Below are 18,304 nucleotides of genomic sequence, written 5' to 3'. Positions count from 1 at the left end.
ATTTACTTCTGTGCTACTTGTTTCCTACCTTTTGTTTGGGGGACACTCGTGCAAACACCTGAGTGTGTGGGATGAGAGCAGACAACATGTCCGCTCTGGTGGCCTGCAAGTAGGACAGGCCCTCCCCCGTCAGGCATAGGTAGTACTTATCGGTGAAGGCTTGCACAGAGTCTGGGAAAGCAGGCAGAGATACTGTGCCATCAATGGACTGCCATATCCAACGGGCACCTTTACAGAAGGAAAAAGAAAGAAATTAGGATAAATAACCTAGGTCAGTAGAGAAGTAAATCTACCGCGTATGGAATGCCCTTGCAATTATTATGGCTGCCAGTAGGCATTCTGAGAATATACAAAGACATTTCTACACTAAGCCTACATGCACACAGAGACTAAGAGTGCAATCTAAGGAGCAGTCACATCTGAAACATGATAGACAGTGTCCTCATACCATCGTACTGACCTTTCGCATTGTTAGTAGGTTGGAGGATTAATGTGTCCTCCTTTTCAATGAAGCTGAGCTCCTGCGCTACATGGCAGGCAGTGAGAGGGTTGTCTCCGGTGATCATCACAACCTGCAAAACAGAAGAGTCCCGAGTTATAGCATTTACTAATCCAGAGAATCTGATCATCAGCATCCTAATCTGTCTGAATTCTTCTATGGGGCATTCACTGTCTATCTGTGTAGTCCCACCTAATACCTCTTTCTTGCGGAGGTCTCTGGAGTGCCCACTGATCCGGAGAATGAAGTGGCTGCAGCGCTGATTTAGCTCTGCCTCCCCTCCCACTTTACCCCGTACAGCAGCCCACCCAATTGTGCAGGGAACTGCAGCACAACTCCATACAAGTGAATGGAGCCTCAGACGGGGACGCAGCACTAAATCATCTCTAGGACCCCTCTATTCACAGAATTGGTTGGGCAGGCAGCACTGATCATAAAGTGATGGTGCATCCTAATGATAGGACATCACTTTACAAGACGGGATACCGCTTTTGATGGTATTTGAATTGAAAGGTTTTTCCCAGAAAAAGGCACTTATATATGATCTATGGATCGTGAGGATGGAGCCTCCATAGAACAGGGGTGCAGAGTCTCCAATTCCTCCTCACATGACTGCGGTGAGGAGAGACTGGATTGGCGCTGCCGTCTTGACCTCTGCTCCACTCAAATCCCTCCTCACCGCAGTCAAGTGGTGAGGAGGAACGGGAGACTTAAGACCCCCTCTGTGCAGAAGTGATGAATGTATTTTCTGGAAAAACCTTTAAAGTGTATCTGTCAGCAGATTTGTACCAATGACACTGGCTGACCTGCACACTTGGCAGCTGAAGACATCGGTGTTGGTCGCATGTACATAATTTGCCTGCACTGCTGAGAAAAATGAAGTTTTAATATATGCAAATGAGCCTCTGGAGCAATAGGGGCGTTGCCATTACACCTAGAGGCTCTGCTCCTTCTGCAGCTGCCTCGCCCTCTCCAGTTTGATTGACAGGGCCAAGTGTGATCACATTTACACTGACTGGCCCGGTCAGAGTGCAGTGGGTGCGGCAGAGGGAGCAGGGCCTCTAGGAGTAACGGCAACGCCCCTGTTGCTCCTAGAGGCTCATTTCCATATATCAAAACATTTTTCTCAGCATTGAGGGCACATATGAACATGGGACCAACAGGTCAGCCAGTTTCACAGGTACAAACCTGCTTACAGATGCCCTTTAAGAGCACCAGGACAAATTCCCTTTAACCTGGCCATGTACATAACTAAGCTGTACATTGAATAAATGTTTGGCAGATATTCCTTTAAACAGACGCTGGTTCACACTGCCAAAACGGGCATTGTGTTCCAATAGTGGAGAGAAATAAGCAGCTGCCGGAGCCTATTAGCTTCCACAAGAAACAAAAGACCCCCACACGAGACAATGTGAATAGTAAGGGAGACCCCATACAAACAACATCTCTCGTTTGCATGGTCGGCACTTGTGAGGTTTCCTCTTAACCCCCCCCCAGACGGTAACTTACATGGTGCGATGCTTTTTGTATCTCTTTGATGACGGCTTTGGAGTCTGCTTTCAGGGGGCAGGAAACCACAATGAAGCCTGCAAACTTTAGATCACACTCCAGGGTCTCCCTCTTGATTTCACGGATCTAAATGAAGCAATAGATAAAGCAGTTGTACAGGATTTGTCATATTCATCAAGGATTCGGTCATGATGTCAGTAGCACAAACCAGTAAAAGAAAATATTGTAATTCTTCATTGAGCAATTGCCAATGGATTACATGGACAGCAGCCGCCTGAATGTGTGCGGACATGAGTGTTGGGCGACAAGACTGGATTCTCAACGCGTCCGGCTTTTCCCTGGAGACGGAAGAGGACATGTTGCACAGAACGATGGATAGTGCATTACAGGCAATGGTCATGGAGGGTCATTTATTCCCCTGCCTTTTTTTTTTTTTTTTTTTTTTTAAAAGCTATAATTTTTTCCCGTTCAGTTCTGCATCTTTTTCTGGTGATACTTGGGCCTTTATTTTTGGCACTTTTTTGGTAGCATTTTAGTTTTTTTTACACAGGAAAACATTTTTTTTATGGTATAATGAGCAACTTCTTTCTGTAACAGTCATTTTGATATAGGGGAGGCATGGGTTATGTTTGCCAAAGACGGGGCTAGAGGTTGTAGTGTGGCATGTAAATGCTTTTATTTTTTTATTATTTTACTTTGTCGTAATATAAATAAATAAATTATTTTACACTTTATGTACCTCATAAGGTCATACAAGACCTGTGTGGGGTGCTGATTTCTCCTGTAACTGGGGTTGAAATATTAGCCCCAATTACAAGGCAACCACATACCCCAGGGAGGTTGGACAGGGTTGTACTGTTTCACTGCAGTGATGATCTTGGTCTGCTAAGACCCAGCATCTCCCACAGACTCCCAGTGATCAGATGATTGCTCGCACCAGAGCTGGGAGCAGCCGCATTGCAGCTTCTTGATCGGTATATGTACAACACTCATTGAGAGCTGGTCATACAGTGAGGGGAAAGACAAGGACGGTGAAAAAACAAAACACCCCTATCTTCTCTATAGAAACATAGAATGTGTCGGCAGATGAGAACCATTTGGCCCATCTAGTAGGGAGGTCCTACTGTCACTCACTGCTGTCTAACCACTCCCCCAGCGAAATCTGCAAGGACATTTCTAAGATAAGTGCCAACTGCCCAAATGTATATAGTCCACTGGAAGACGGCAAGCGGTTAGGCTAGTTTCACACTTGCGGCAGTGTGATCTGGCAAGCAGTTCCGTTGTCGGAACTGCCCGCCGGATCCGCCGATCTGGATGTAACTGAAAGCATTTGTGAGACGCATCCGGATGCGGATCCATCTCACAAATGCATTGCAAGAACGGATCAGTCTCTCCGCTTGTCATGCGGACAGACGGATCCGTCTTGTATAGTTTTTCACAGACCGCAAGGACGGATCCGGCACTAATACATTCCTATGGGGAAAAATGCCGGATCTGGCATTCAGCCAAGTCTTCCGTTTTTTCGCCGGAGATAAAACCGTAGCATGCTACGGTTTTCTCTTTTGCCTGAACAGTCAAAATGACTGAACTGAAGACGTCCTGAACGGATTACTCTCCATTCAGAATGCATGGGGATATATCTGATCAGTTCTTTTCCGGTATAGAGCCCCTAGGATGGAACTCCGTGCCGGAAAAGAAAAATGCTAGTGTGAAAGTACCCTTAGGCTGGTTTCACACGGGCATTGCGGGAAAATGTGCAGGTGCGTTGCAGGAACACACACAATTTTTCAGCGCGAGTGCAAAACATTGTAATGCGTTTTGCACTCGCGTGAGAAAAATCGCGCATGTTTGGTACCCAAACCCGAACTTCTTCACAGAAGTTCGGGCTTGGGATTGGTGTTCTGTAGATTGTATTATTTTCCCTTATAACATGGTTCTAGTCATCACATGATCGATGGATCATGTGATGGATCATGTGATGGATCATGTGATGGATCATGTGATGGATCATGTGATGGATCATGTGATGGATCATGTGATGGATCATGTGATGGATCATGTGATGGATCATGTGATGGATCATGTGATGGATCATGTGATGGATCATGTGATGGATCATGTGATGGATCATGTGATGGATCATGTGATGGATCATGTGATGGATCATGTGATGGATCATGTGATGGCCGGAGTGACGGATCATGTGATGGATCATGTGATGGATCATGTGATGGCCGGAGTGACATCACCACAGGTCCTGTTCCTACAATCAGCAAAGAAGAAGACAGAAGGAGTTGCCGGCTGCGCCATCAAGTGGATTAAGGAGAGTTAAATTATTATTATTATTTTTTTTAACCCCTCCAGCGCTATTTTGTATTCAGAATGCTATTATTTTCCCTTATAACCATGTTATAAGGGGAAATAATAATGATCGGGTCCCCATCCTGATGGTCTAGCAACCGCGCGTGAAAATCGCACCGCATCCGCACTTGCTTGCGATTTTCACGCAACCCCATTCACTTCTATGGGGCCTGCGTTGCGTGAAAAACGCAGAATATAGAGCATGCTGCGATTTTCACGCAACGCACAAGTGATGTGTGAAAATCACCGCTCGTGTGCACAGAATTCTCGCTCGTGTGAAAGGGGCCTTAAATATACATTTAATTTGCTATGTCTGGGTATGTAATAAATTGTCTGGTTAGATTCATATGCAGATTGTGGAACTCTGTCTCAGCGAGTCAGTCCTGTTACCTGCTGATGAGAGAGGTGCCCAAGTTCTTTGTATCCCAGGGCAAGAACCCGAGCCCCTTCTCTGGAGATTTCAGTGTGCACTTGGTTATAAAACTCTGGACAATGAGAGAACTGAAAGACACAGTAATAAAGTCAAATTTACATGGCATCAAGTGACTGCAACCAATATAAAAGGAAAAACAAGCTGCATCCCACAAGGACCCTTCTATTAGATTTCATGTCCTAAAATACGGCAATCTAATGGCGACTCGCCAGCTGCCCCCCTGAATGCTCCCGGCCTGCCGTAAAAGTGTCCTAGCTATTCTCTAGGTCTACTGGCAGGACCACTGGTAATACAATTTAGTACAGGGTATAAAGGAATGTGTCACCAGGATCGGTTCCCTTTTGATTAGAAGTCAGCGCAACTTTCCCAACTGTGTTCACACTTGAAGGGTCCCTGAGTTTTAGTAAAACTTTTGATATGTCGTAGACATATATCAAAGGTTTTGATTGGTGTAGGTCTGAGTGCAGAGACCCCCCACGATCACTAGAACGAGGAGACAGAAAAGAGCGCATATCGTGCTCTCACTCCCCTGCAGGAGACAGGCTCGTAGACTTCTACTGAGCCAGTCTCGATTCCGCCCTCTGCAGTAAGGAGAGAGAGAGCTTCTCTCTCTTCATTCTAGTGATCGTGGAGGTCTCAGCACTCAGACCCCCACCAAAAGTTTTGATATGTCTCTATGCCATATCAAAAGTCTTACCAAAACCTTGTGACCCTTTAAAGTAGATCCATAAGCCGCCCTTCCACCCAATGGCAGTCAAAAGAGTGCAAATTTGGCCTCCGCCGGGGAAGTATGTGTCGGTATACCTTTTTTTCTTACTGGATAGAATACCGCAGTAGACGAGGCTATCCTATCCAGAGAGATTCTGCAAATATATAATGTGCAGCATGTGGTTTTTAACATGGGACACAATGGGAGGGATGTCTTCTGGCATCTGTAGGACGCACATGTCGGGAAATCCTCCCAATGTAAATGGTACCACAGACGTACACTACAAACCCTAAAATGTCGAATGGGAAATGGAAAAGGTTTTGGCTCTGACCCTGCACAAACTCAAACAGTTGCTCAAGTTTAGGCAGGAGAAGGGACAGATTCAAAGTCTGAGTGATGGTGACCTACAACTGAAAGCCATAATAATATCTAGTCACTAGGAGCGCTATGATTGTGCTCATCACTCACCATCTTGTGTAGCGTCTCCGGCGCTCCTTTAACCGTGGCCACGCAACACAGATCAGTGGAGCCGGGCCGCTCGTACGAGGCCAGGACAGACATCCGCTTGAGGGAGCTGGCAAAATGGAATCTCTGGTGGATTTTCAGGCCCTGGGTTTTAATGCTTCGAGGAAACACTTTCTCATCTGTTAACGAATGGAGCAATGAAAGCTAGTAATGTACAGGATAGTGACGCAGTCCCATAGCTCTAGTGATGTAAGGGATGGCTCTTACCTTTGGTGAGGGCCCAGTCCACAGCAGTGAGCATGGCTTTCTCTAGGGGATCTCCTACCAATGTGCCATCATCCAGCTGCACAAGAGAGTGACAGGTGGCCACTACTCGGTGAGTGTCGATGGGGATGTCAGAGGTAGGTGTTATATCCTTTCCATCTCTAGAGGAAGAGAAGACTGTCTGAAATTCCCATAGCTTAGTGTCCACTAATAAGGAGGCAATAAGTCCCTTGCTGGTCTCCCTCCTACTGAGGAACTTAATAATGGGAAACTATATTAGCAGGGATTTTCTTGAAATCGGGTTGTTCCTCCCTGAGGATGTTTTCTACAGACCCCCCCCTTCCCCAGCATGGCCAGACCCATGGTGGTAATCATGCGTTCCTGATCCTTGCCACTAGGTTCTGCCCTGCCAACTCTGCAGGTCCTGGGTCTCACCACACCAACATCTAATTTGGTCTGAGTCAAGTGACTGCTGCAGCTAATGACTGGCCACAACGGTCCCGTGCCACCCATGCGTCATGTGACCTGATGCATGGGTGACATATCACCGCTGTAACCAGACATTGGATGGAGCAGTCGCATCACCAGCGGACATGTGGGACCTGCAGAGCCAGCGACAATCTCTAACAGCAGGCATCAGACATTTAGCTGGCCAGCTGCAGCTCTGAACCCGGACATACCTCCATTTTCACCCAGGCAGCCCCCCTGACTTGAGCATAGGAGCAGTTCATGCTCAGATGCTCTTGTTTACAATCACACACACTGCCGGCTGGAAGCTTCCGCCCGGCAGTGTGTTTAGTGACGTCACCGGCTCTGATGGGCAAGCTTTAGCGCTGCCCTAGCTGTTTTAATAGCTAGGGCAGCGCTAAAGCCCGCCCATCAGTGCCGATGACGTCACCGGGCTTCCTGGCAGCCCCGTGGAGAGCCCAGTACATCACCAGATCTCCAAAAAAATTATGAGGTTGGGGGGGCTGCCTGGAGGTATGTCCGGGTTCAGCTCTGAACCTGGACAACCCCTTTAAATCTGAGCCATGCATACGGTGAGCAGGTATCAAACAATTAATGTCAAGATGGTGGTGCTACTAGAATCAAGATGCAACCACCACACAAACATAAAATCCAAACCTTAAATACTTTGATTAGCTTCCTTGATATCTCACAGACCACACACTGAGAACTTACTTTAGCCCGGCCACACCGCGGACAACAAGGCTGTCGCTGGTTAACGTCCCGGTCTTGTCAAAGCAGCAGATGTCCACCTTGCCAGCAAAGGGGATTCGGAATGGCTCAGTACAGTACACGTCTGAAAAAAAACTTGTGGTTACGTCAATCAATGGGAGGATTAACTATGAGTATTAATATGGCATGCCTGCGCCGTGCACTTACAGAGCTTGGCCAGAGCGATCAGCGAGGTGTTCACTGCCAGGGAGAGCTCAATCGGAAGCTCTGGCGGGACAACGGAGGTCAGGATTAGCGTGCACTCCAAAAATAGCTTGTAGCGGTTCCTACTGAGATCTTTAGTGCCTGGAGACAGAAATCCATCACAGCGGTCAACATCCAGATTCCCAAGCGACTCAAGCACAAAACACACATTCAAAGACCACAAATGAGTCTATCGAGCACAAGCACATTTCTGAAAAAACTTTGAGACCTTTTCCCCATTTTGTGCTTTTCTCATCACAAGTTTGGGTAACATCTGGGGAGGGCGGGAGGAGAGGAGCTTGTACAAGTGAAGGCTGGCCATACACATGGGCTACCTGTGGGATGATCCCTCCCGTACACGTGCATGCTCGGCAGCAATGAAATCCAACAGACCGATGCTCCTATTTCCGGACATCTACCGCTGGGATAGATCTTATACATTAGATTGATGGATTTCTCAGATGGACATCTAATGTGTTTGGTTCGATTAAGTTGCACCTGGTTTTCATCTTCTCCTCCTTATAAAAAGGTTACACGTTTACCTCGCCACAATGCAAACTACTCCCAAGTTTCTTACGGTTTTAACAAAAGAAAAAAGGAATATATAAAAACGGACTGTTCCTTGCATGTTGCTCTTCTTTATGTGAGAAGTAGCTCCCCCCTTGTCCACGGGCAGTGTCTGGTATTGCAGCTCAGCCCCATTCAAGTGAGATCCTATTGTTTTCTGACCTCCTAACTCCTAATTTGTCGTTTTTTACCTAGCTTCAAATATAACACAAAAAACTTCCAATTTCCAATCATTCAGTAATATAAGGCTCAATATTAATCCTCATCTTGCCCACTGCCAACTTCATCCTATCTAGTTCTCCATTTTAACATTTGTAAATGTAACCCACTCCAGAAGCCCCCCGCCCCAAACAAAACCTAGTAACCCAACAACAAAATGGTTACAAGGTGGTAGGGCAGCTGCCCCCCCAAAAAATCATTACTGCAATGTTAGCCCACCAATCTCTGTTTTACCACTTATTAGCCCTGCTTGGAGAAGAAAAAAAAAATATATATTTATAATATATATATATATATATATATATATTATATATATATATATATATATATATATAATTTTTTTTTTATTCCAATTAGGCTACTTTCACACTTGCGGCAGAGTGATCCGGCATTTGTAAGACTGATCAGGACCCTTATCAGTCAGAAAAATGCATTGAAATGCTGGTATTTTGAATGCCATTCCTACGGAAAAAAATAATGCTGTATCCGGCATTCAGGCAAGTCTTCATTTTTTTTGGCCGGAGATAAAACCGTAGCAACTGAAGACGTCCTGATGCATCCTGAACGGATTTCTCTGCATTCAGAACGCATGGGGATAAAACTGATCAGTTCTTTTCCAGAATAGAGCCCCTAGGACGGAACGCTATGCCGGAAAAGAACATCGCAAGTGTGAAAGTAGCCTTACAACTGAAGAAAAAGAAAGAAAAGAATTCGCCCAACGTGGGGCTCGAACCCACGACCCTGAGATTAAGAGTCTCATGCTCTACCGACTGAGCTAGCCGGGCAGGTGACAAGTGCTGCGTCAGAAGGCTTCTTCCTAACACCCGTCCTGTAACTCATTCTCTTAGTGCACAAAAGGGATTTGCATAATAAAGTAGCGATAAGCAAAGCCGCAGGACAGTAACCTTTTTTTACACGTCATTATTCAGTAGCAATACATAAAAAGTCACCCTTTTTAAAATCAATTTTTTCAGTTATTTATGTAGCCACCTAAAGAAAAAAAATCCACTTTGGTGAAACCAATATAGGACAGCACGTGCGGGTGGTCAGAGGAGGAGGAGGAGGAAGAAGAAAAATAACCCTGCTTTACAGCCTGCAGTAAAACGTATCACCAACGTCATACTGAAAGTCGTAAATGGAAGAGCTCAAGTGGAGTGGGGGGAATAAGAATTGCATTAGGCTCAAATCACAACAAAATAAAAACCTATATAATAATAATCTGCATGATATCCTTAAAAACATAGTCGCCCAACGTGGGGCTCGAACCCACGACCCTGAGATTAAGAGTCTCATGCTCTACCGACTGAGCTAGCCGGGCTGCTGATCAATACCACCAACAGCGCCCTACTCCAAACACAGGAGGAGGGAAAGACATGCTGGTCAGATAATTGTGCAATCGTCACCTTCTATCCATACGTAAGCTGCAGCAGCAATGGCAAACACCAAGAGGAAGAGGATAAAGATGAAGGTCTCCAGATTGTTGGCGGTGACACGTTTCACTCCAAACAGGATAGTGCGCAGGAGCTTCCCCTGTTAATGAATTGGAAACGCAATGGTTAAATTATGCCATCAACTGAATAAAACCATCAACCACAGTGGAGAGAAATCTCGCAGGGAGATCGGAGGCCCCCTGTGAAGGGATTTTCCCCATCGCCTGATGAACAGGATCCTCTACGGTATATATATATTTACATAAAGCGTTTAATTCCAGCGAAACACTGAAAGGGTTAAACTTCCTAAACAGTTTTGAAGATGGAGGGGTGTAGTTTTTAAAATGGGGTAAATATAAGGCTACTTTCACACTGGCGTTTTGGCTTTCCATTTGCGAGATCCATTCAGGGCTCTCACAAGCGGCCCAAAACGGATCAGTTTTGGCCTTAATGCATTCTGAATGGAAAAGGATCCGCTCAGAATACATCAGTTTGCCTCCGTTCCGCTTGCAGCGTTTTGGTGTCCGTTTGACGAAACTGAGCCAAACGGCACACAATGCAAGTCAATTGTCCTGGCACACAATGCAAGTCAATTGTCCTGGCACACAATGCAAGTCAATTGTCCTGGCACACAATGCAAGTCAATTGTCCTGGCACACAATGCAAGTCAATTGTCCTGGCACACAATGCAAGTCAATGGGGATGGATCCGTTTTCTCTGACACAATAGAAAACGGATCCGTCCTCCACTGACTTTCAATGGTGTTCAGGACGGATCCGTCTTGGCTATGTTACAGATAATACAAACGGATCCGCTCTGAACGGATGCATGCGGTTGTATTATCTGAACGGATCCGTCTGTGCAGGTAAATGACGGATCCGCACCAAACTCGAGTGTGAAAGTAGCCTAATATACTGGCCCCTGCAAAGCCGCTTCAGAATAAAATGGGTCCCTTGGGAAAAAAACATATGGGGTTATTTATCTAATTGGTGTAAAGTAGAACCGGCCTAGTTGCCCACATCAACCAGATTCCACCTTTCATTTTCCAAAGGAGCTGTCAAAAATGAAAGGAGGAATCTTTGGAAATTTTCTTGAGAATTTTAACAAAATGACCGCTAAACTTCTAAGCTTTCTGAAGACCTAAAAAAAATAAAAAATATTCAGTGTGATTTGACCGTTTGTCTAAAAGAGGTTGTTTCATCTCACCATTACCAAGCGAAATGAGACACAGTTCCAAACACCTCCCGGAAGGGAAACGGCGCACCGCTCCGGCACCTTGCTGTTTCCGTAGTTCTCATTGTCCGTGGCACAACACGCTCGGCTGTTTCCCTAACTCAGATACAGCAGAGTTTGTTGTGCTACACTGTTTCCGTAACTCTAATGAGAACTACAGCAAGGTGCCGGAGCCGTGCGCCGTCTCCTCACGGCTTAGAAACGGCGAGATGAGACAACTCCTTTAAAACAGCAGAGAAATTATAATTTGGAATACTGCTAATTTTTCCAAATTTTCTGTAATTCTTCATTTAGAAATAAACAGCTCGACGTCAAGTCCAACGTGTCCCCAACAAACCCCAGAATTCACTGGATAAGTACATGCTTTTCAGAGATTGATGGCAATTTAAGAGGTTCCAAATTTGAGAAATGGGGCGGCATCCTGAAGCTAAATCATACACACAGACTTTGTATATCTGCTAAAGTATAAGGGCTGTTCCACACGAGCGAGTCCACAGCGGGAATCGCGCTCCGTGTATGAGCGCGTGTTCCTCCGCTCCGGACTTGCAGGAGCGCACGGCATTATCATGATTTAGAATGCAGTGCGTTTCTGCCTGACCTTACCGATACAGGATCATAGCCACATAAAGCTGTCAGTGGGATCCTGTAGAAGTAAGGTCATGCAGAGACGCACAGTATTATAAATCATAATGCCGTGCGCTCCTGCAAGTCCAGAACGGACGATCACGCTCACACGCGGAGCGCGACTCCTGCAATGGACTCGCTAGTGTGAAACAGCCCTAACACTTAGATTTCGGGGCCTGCTGGACTATTGGACAACGGAGTCCCCGGTGCCTGTCCTAGCAAATACTTGTATTCCCTGTAATAATTCTGGAGTATCTCTTCTTAGGACTATGTTATACTCTTCCACTATTATTCCTGCTGTAAGTTTAGGAATGAATTGCCAGGAGTCTGCAGTCCTTGCACGGTCACCGAAAGCTCTGACTGGTTAATGTCAGACTGCACAGGGGAACACCCAAAACTGGTGCCACCCCAACGGACCATTATTGCAGGCTGCTGGCAACTCATAAGTAAACTTCTAGCAGGAATAATAGAGGAATAGATTCATTAGAACAGATGCCCCAGATTACTAGAATTTTACTGTAGTTCAGGACTGAGAAATATAGAACGCTGTTCCAGTAAATGGAGGCAGCCAGTTAGAATGTGCGAGGGGATCTAACTCACCTGTGAAGTATTGAATCCCGTCCTTAGGACATAGGCCACACATCCGTTATCCAGTGCTGAGGACAAAGTACAGGAAGGGGTAAGTAACGTCATTCATAGAGGCTTTATAGACAGTCTCACAAAAATAGCCCCCAACAGATCAAAATAGGAGAATGCCCCATAGAGAGACCCTGTGGCACTTGATACCTCCCCAGTGATTCCTCTACACTTTTGTAGGTGGCGAGTGGTGCAATTTTGTGATTTGGATGAATCAGCCCTCCACCAGATAGACATTGCTGAACAGTGCCTTAGCCACGGTGTCCAGAAAAGTCAGGGTAGCCTATCAATTCTGAGGTCCTGACAAGATAAAATGGCTGCCAAACGGTCTATGCGGGCAACAACGCTGACAGTTTACCAAAACCCCAAGTGAAAGAAAATCCCTAGTACAGGGCGGCGGAGGAGGGCCCCTAGCAGTACAGGGGCGGCGGAGGAGGGCCCCTAGCAGTACGGGGGCGGCGGAGGGGGGGCCCTAGCAGTACAGGGCGGCGGAGGAGGGCCCCTAGTGGTACAGGGCGGTGGAGGAGAACCCCTAGTGGTACAGAGCAGTGTATTTATCCAGTACATTGGCAGGCCATGCCTGTCAGGGTGGAAGACACTTTTAGTTAGCATCTCCCTGCTCTGGTTCAAACTTGGTCCCAGGCAGAGAATTCACCTTGACGTCCTAATGCAACATCTTATAAAAATATATATATATATATATATATATATATATATATATATATATATAATAAATATTATAATAATAATAAAAAATCTATGATGGCCTAGGGTGGCTGATGGGTGAATACCTGCTAATCAGTGGTTTAGGCTCTGTTCCAATCTTATAACAGAAAACATAGCACTGCACAATAGAGTCTAAGACGGGGGCTCCTGAAAAAGCCACTGAGGCAGATGTGAAGAGAGTTATGTGCCCCCTGTGATCCGTGCAGGCCAGCCTACAGCGAGGGCTGATCAGTTGCATAGTCCTCTATGATCACACCAAAATTGCTCTGCTGATCACTAAGTAAACCTGAGCAGGCACAGATATTCCTCAAGCGAGAGCTATGCAGCTTAGCAAGAACAGAAACCCCATACATATGGGGACCAGGGGATTATAGCTGGTGGACCTGTTGTTTCCGTTATAAACGGGGTTAAACGTCACAATATTAAAGGGGTTGCCCCTGTCGCTGTTTCAACAGTGCGAGATGGGACTAGGAACCAGCCCATAGTGGGGTGGGCACTCCACTGTTTCCGTAACTGCCCTTGTAGTGAATGGGAGCTATGTAAAGAGCTCCCGGAGCCCTCCTCGGCTGTCCGGGGGCTTCTCATCCAATCTACCCCTACATCGCATCATTTTCTGACTTAGATCAAGTTCGATGTGTGTATATCCTTCATTCTATCCGGTACTCACACTTGAGGCCACTGGTCGCCTTTTGAGGAGGGGTGTGCTGCACAACCTTCGTGCCCCCAAATATGACATGTAGTCTAGAGTCAGCGTTCAGATCTAGAACATGTTCCGGGTCCAAATCTTCTATAGGCTCCTGCAAAACAAACAAACCGTGTGATATCATTTCTGTATACAAGTAAGACAAGGTAACACTTAGAGGTCTTCTTCTATCAAGAGCTTAAACCCCTATTCAGCCGTTTCTCATATATATCCGTCACTGGCGGCGATGAGGTCTTCAGCTGTGATGCAACCCACCAACAATCTATGGAGCTCCACAGTTTTTCAGAGATGAGTGGTTCTACAAACAATATGGCTGCCTGCTGTTCCACTGAATCAGGCCAGTTTGCTAGAGGTTCACTTGCATCTTATAAGCTTAAGAGGAGAACCTCCATCCATATGCTCCCTTAGGAGGAGGAAGTTCTTGCTATGGCAGATTTTAGTGGACCACCATAGGTCATGCATGGGTCTCATTTTTGTATGTCGGTCTGCAGCTTACCTCTGTAAAACCGGCAACTTCTCTAGTGAGCCGCTCATGTTGATTTCAAATGTCTAAAGGATTTGTAGGAGACTACAGTCTGCTTTTTACCTGGAAACGGCGCCACTCTTGCCCATGGCTGGTATTGCAGATGAGCCCCCAAGTCTTAGACAACCCATGCAATTTCCCACAGTGAATGTGAGGCTCCTTGCAACTTTACAGCTAATGCAATGGCGATACACATATGAGCGAGTTCAAAGTGATAAAGCTGCAGCGTCTACACTGACATAATGCGGTCATTGTAATACAATAGATTCCAGGACCCTAAGAGTTACACAGCATTATAAATCAGCATAAATGCTGGGCGATCCTGTCAGAGGAGCAGAGGTTAAAACAGGACCTCTAAGGCCCCTTTCACACGGGCAAGATTTCCGCGCGGATGCGTGAGGTGAACGCATTGCACCCGCACTGAATCCGGACCCATTCATTTCTATGGGGCTGTTCACATGAGCGGTTATTTTCACACATCACTTGTGCGTTGCGTGAAAAATGGCAGCATCCTCTATATTGTGTGTTTTTCATGCAACGCAGGCCCCATAGAAGTGAATGGGGCTGCGCGAAAATCGCAAGCAAGTGCGGATGCGGTGCGAGTTTCACGCATGGTTGCTAGGTGACGATCGGGATGGGGACCCGATCTTTATTATTTTCCCTTATAACATGGTTATAAGGGAAAATAATAGCATTCCATTATTGGTGAGGGACCATGTGATGAGCGCAGTGATGTCACCAAAGCTCCTTTTCCTTCCAGGTCCTCAAAGAAGAAGAGAAGAGAAGCCTAGCTGCGCGAACAAGTGGATAAGGTGAGTTTAATTAATGGTTTGTTTTTTTTAACCCCTCCAGCCCTATTGTACTAGGCATTCTGTATTCAGAATACTATTATTTTCCCTTGTAACCATGTTATAAGGGGAAATAATAAAATCTACACAACACCGAACCCAAACCTGAACTTCTGTGAAGAACTCCGGGTTCAGGTGTGGGTACCAAACATGTTGATTTTTCTCACGTGCATGCAAAACGCAATAAAACGCTTTGCACTCGCGCGGAAAAAAAATCACGCATTTTCCTGCAACGCACCCGCGTCTTGTCCGTTCCTCACACGCGACGCCCATGTGAAAGAGGCCTAAGAGTTTATCACACTGAACTTGCTTATTTGTGTCATGTCTTCAAAAGGTTGAAACACCCCTGGGGCCCTTTTCTAGATGCGCCCCCCCCCCCGCAAACCCCCTCGCCCCAGCGTGGCGAGACCGACAATGGAAATCATACGTGATCCCCGCCGCTGCATTCTGGTTTCATCATTCCCCAACTGGCTCTGCAGGTCCCAGGTCTCCCTACCACGACCTGTGCAGCTGGAGAAGGAGCCTGAACGCAGCGACAAGGTCAGCTAAATCTGATTCCCACTGAGGGTCCAGCCACAATGAGGCGGTCTGCATAATAATAATAATAATAATAATAATAATAATAATAATAAAAAAAAAAAAAAGTCCCTCCAGGGGTGAACAACCCCTTTAAAGTGCAACTGTCATATATATATATATATATTTTTTATTTGCTAGTTTATTAGAGCTAGGCATGTATACCGGAGTTAGTCTGTCAATGATTGCCAAAAGATCTGTAATTACCTTATAATAACAGCTTTCATTAAAGGGAACCTGTCACCTCCAAAAACCATCCCAAGCCGCCAGCAGTGCGTTTCCAACGATAATTTTCTTCCTGAAGGCCGATGCGGCTAAAGCTCATAAAACGTTCTTTAATCCCCTGCCCGGCACACTTCTCTAGTCATACTTGAAGTCAATGGGGCAGCGGCCTCCTTGCTTCAAGCCACGGTAACCACGCCTCCTTCCCTCCCCCTTCGCTGTGACTGACAGCGCTTATGCAGAGAGTTCGGCAAAGCCAGCTGAACTGCCGGCTGTCAGTCACCGCGAAGGGGGAGGGAAGGAGGCGTGGTTACCGTGGCTTGAAGCAAGGAGGCCGCTGCCCCATTGACTTCAAGTATGACTAGAGAAGCGTGCCGGGCAGGGGATTAAAGAACGTTTTATGAGCTTTAGCCGCATCGGCCTTCAGGAAGAAAACTATCGTCGGAAACACGCTGCTGGCTACTGTCACAGGTACTGCTGGGCAGCCTGGGATGGTTTTTGGAGGTGACAGGTTCCCTTTAATGTCTCCTGCCCCTGTCCACTGGTCCCTTAAAAGACCATTGCTAGGGCTTGTCTGTCTTCCCTTAAGTGTAAACAGAAGACAAAGGGGCGGTCCTCCAGATTGCATGCCTGCATTAGGCTTCAGAGTGAGGAGGCGTGTCTCTCAGTAATCCAATCTGATTGGCTACAGCAAGTGTGTATGTGAAGTGAGGGGAAAGCAGTTTTGGCCTCAGAGAACTGGCAGAGGAGCCATCTTGAGAAGATGCTCTTATTGTAGGGTCCAAAACAGCTGAAACTAAAGGAAAACCTCAAGGAAAACAGTGGTAAGTGAATAAACTAAAGATTGCTTTATGCATAATGCTGCTGCAGCAGGAACATATGCTAAAATTTATTTTTGATGAAAACATGACAGTTAAACTTTAATAGGGTTGTCCAATCTAGACAAAACTTATTTTTTTCAGGGGGGGCACTCCATTCACAAGCGCATCACTGCTGGGACACCCCCCTGGAGAGAGCCACAGCTGTGCACGGTGCATACAGCAATAATCTCCTCACCTTCATCTGAGGCACAGACTCCCCGGTCAGCATCGCTTCATCCACAATACATCGCCCCCGCAGAAGCAGCACATCACAGGGAACCAAGTTCTCATTGGCCGATCTGCCTGGTGTGTAAGAAGAACATGGCTGTCTATGGAGACTGATTGAGCAACATACCCGCATCCACCTACAGCCCCATCACTATGGCAATTTTCTGGAGAGTGACCTTACCTATGGACACAATGTCTCCCGAAATAATCTCATCGCTGGAGATCGGCCTCCACTTCCGATTTCTGTAGACCTTAAAAAGAGCAGATGCGCTCGTTGAAAAGTCAGCTCTGTATAGTAGGGCTCCATCGTCCTTGTGGTAGAGGAGGAGAGTGGGCGCAGTAGATAGGGACACCCCCTCTCCAAAATAGCAGTCGCTGTGATGAGGCCCTCTGCTCACCTGAATCATATAAGGCTTGTTCCCCATCTTCCTGATCTCCGACAGGTTCCTCATCTGCTGCTGGACCAGCGAGGCCTCGAACGCCACCAACATAAAGAGGGTGAAGACACTGTAATACCAGTACTCATCCAAACACCAGAGCCCCACACAGAACACCTGTCATAGTAAGAACATAAAGTCACTGATCCGCCAGGTAACCGGCGCCTGGGCGCTGACCATACTGTCCAGGGGTATGTATACATGCACTCCTGGCCAATCCATCAGAACGTAAATGCTTATGGTCATTTTAGCTGGATCTGCTGACAACTCACGTAGCCTTTAAGGGGTTGTCCAGCTTTTTTCACAGTTGCTAGCAATCGGACTGTTGAAGAAAACTCCCACGCTGCTGCTCGAAGCTGCTCCAGTCCATCTGCCTTCAGGTCCCCTCCCAATAAACTTCAGCGTCATGGCTAGTCTCAGCAGTGACCCCCCCCCCCCCCCAAGCTGCACGTCACATGCTGCTTTGGGGGACACGTGACCGATGAGGCCGGCCATTGGCTGCATCGTCAGACTTGACTCAAGATGGAGGACCAGAAGACAGCTGGAGGGAGGTGGGGAACTGCCACAGACCCAAAGGGAGCAGGTGAGTGAGGCCGCTAGACGGTGAGAGTCAAGAAAGCCGGACAACCCATTTAAAGGAGTTGTGCCAAGTTTTTAACTTATCCCCCCAAAGCACAAAATATGGGAAAAGTATTGGATCCAACCCAACGATTCCCAGAACAGGGGTCCCGTCCCTCCACATGAGTGGACAGACAAAAAAATAATAATATGAAGCAACTCGGGTACTTTCACACTAGTGTTTTTCTTTTC

At 46.6% G+C, this 18,304-nt stretch overlaps 1 protein-coding gene and 2 non-coding genes across 3 annotated transcripts in view; all 3 read right to left on the bottom strand.

Annotated features, from left to right (window-relative positions):
* Positions 1-18,304, bottom strand: part of ATP13A1 (ATPase 13A1) — a 42,826-nt gene that overhangs the window by 22,222 nt on the left and 2,300 nt on the right. Inside the window, exons 5-18 of the mRNA XM_040414898.1 lie at positions 17,456-17,611; positions 17,239-17,308; positions 17,026-17,132; positions 13,765-13,894; positions 12,336-12,391; positions 9,852-9,978; positions 7,627-7,764; positions 7,423-7,543; positions 6,244-6,401; positions 5,980-6,155; positions 4,760-4,870; positions 2,009-2,134; positions 461-572; positions 29-228 (exon numbers count right to left, since the gene is read on the bottom strand). Coding sequence (XP_040270832.1) covers positions 29-228; positions 461-572; positions 2,009-2,134; positions 4,760-4,870; positions 5,980-6,155; positions 6,244-6,401; positions 7,423-7,543; positions 7,627-7,764; positions 9,852-9,978; positions 12,336-12,391; positions 13,765-13,894; positions 17,026-17,132; positions 17,239-17,308; positions 17,456-17,611 — 1,788 coding nt within the window. The remainder of the gene's footprint in view (positions 1-28; positions 229-460; positions 573-2,008; positions 2,135-4,759; positions 4,871-5,979; positions 6,156-6,243; positions 6,402-7,422; positions 7,544-7,626; positions 7,765-9,851; positions 9,979-12,335; positions 12,392-13,764; positions 13,895-17,025; positions 17,133-17,238; positions 17,309-17,455; positions 17,612-18,304) is intronic.
* On the bottom strand, positions 9,161-9,233 carry TRNAK-CUU. The gene has a single exon. It is a non-coding gene; the product is annotated as a tRNA-Lys (tRNA).
* TRNAK-CUU lies at positions 9,694-9,766 on the bottom strand. The gene has a single exon. It is a non-coding gene; the product is annotated as a tRNA-Lys (tRNA).

This window comes from Bufo bufo, chromosome 1 (assembly GCF_905171765.1).
Source record: "Bufo bufo chromosome 1, aBufBuf1.1, whole genome shotgun sequence".
Taxonomy (NCBI): Eukaryota; Metazoa; Chordata; class Amphibia; order Anura; family Bufonidae; genus Bufo; species Bufo bufo.
This window is presented reverse-complemented; position numbering and strand designations above follow the sequence as displayed.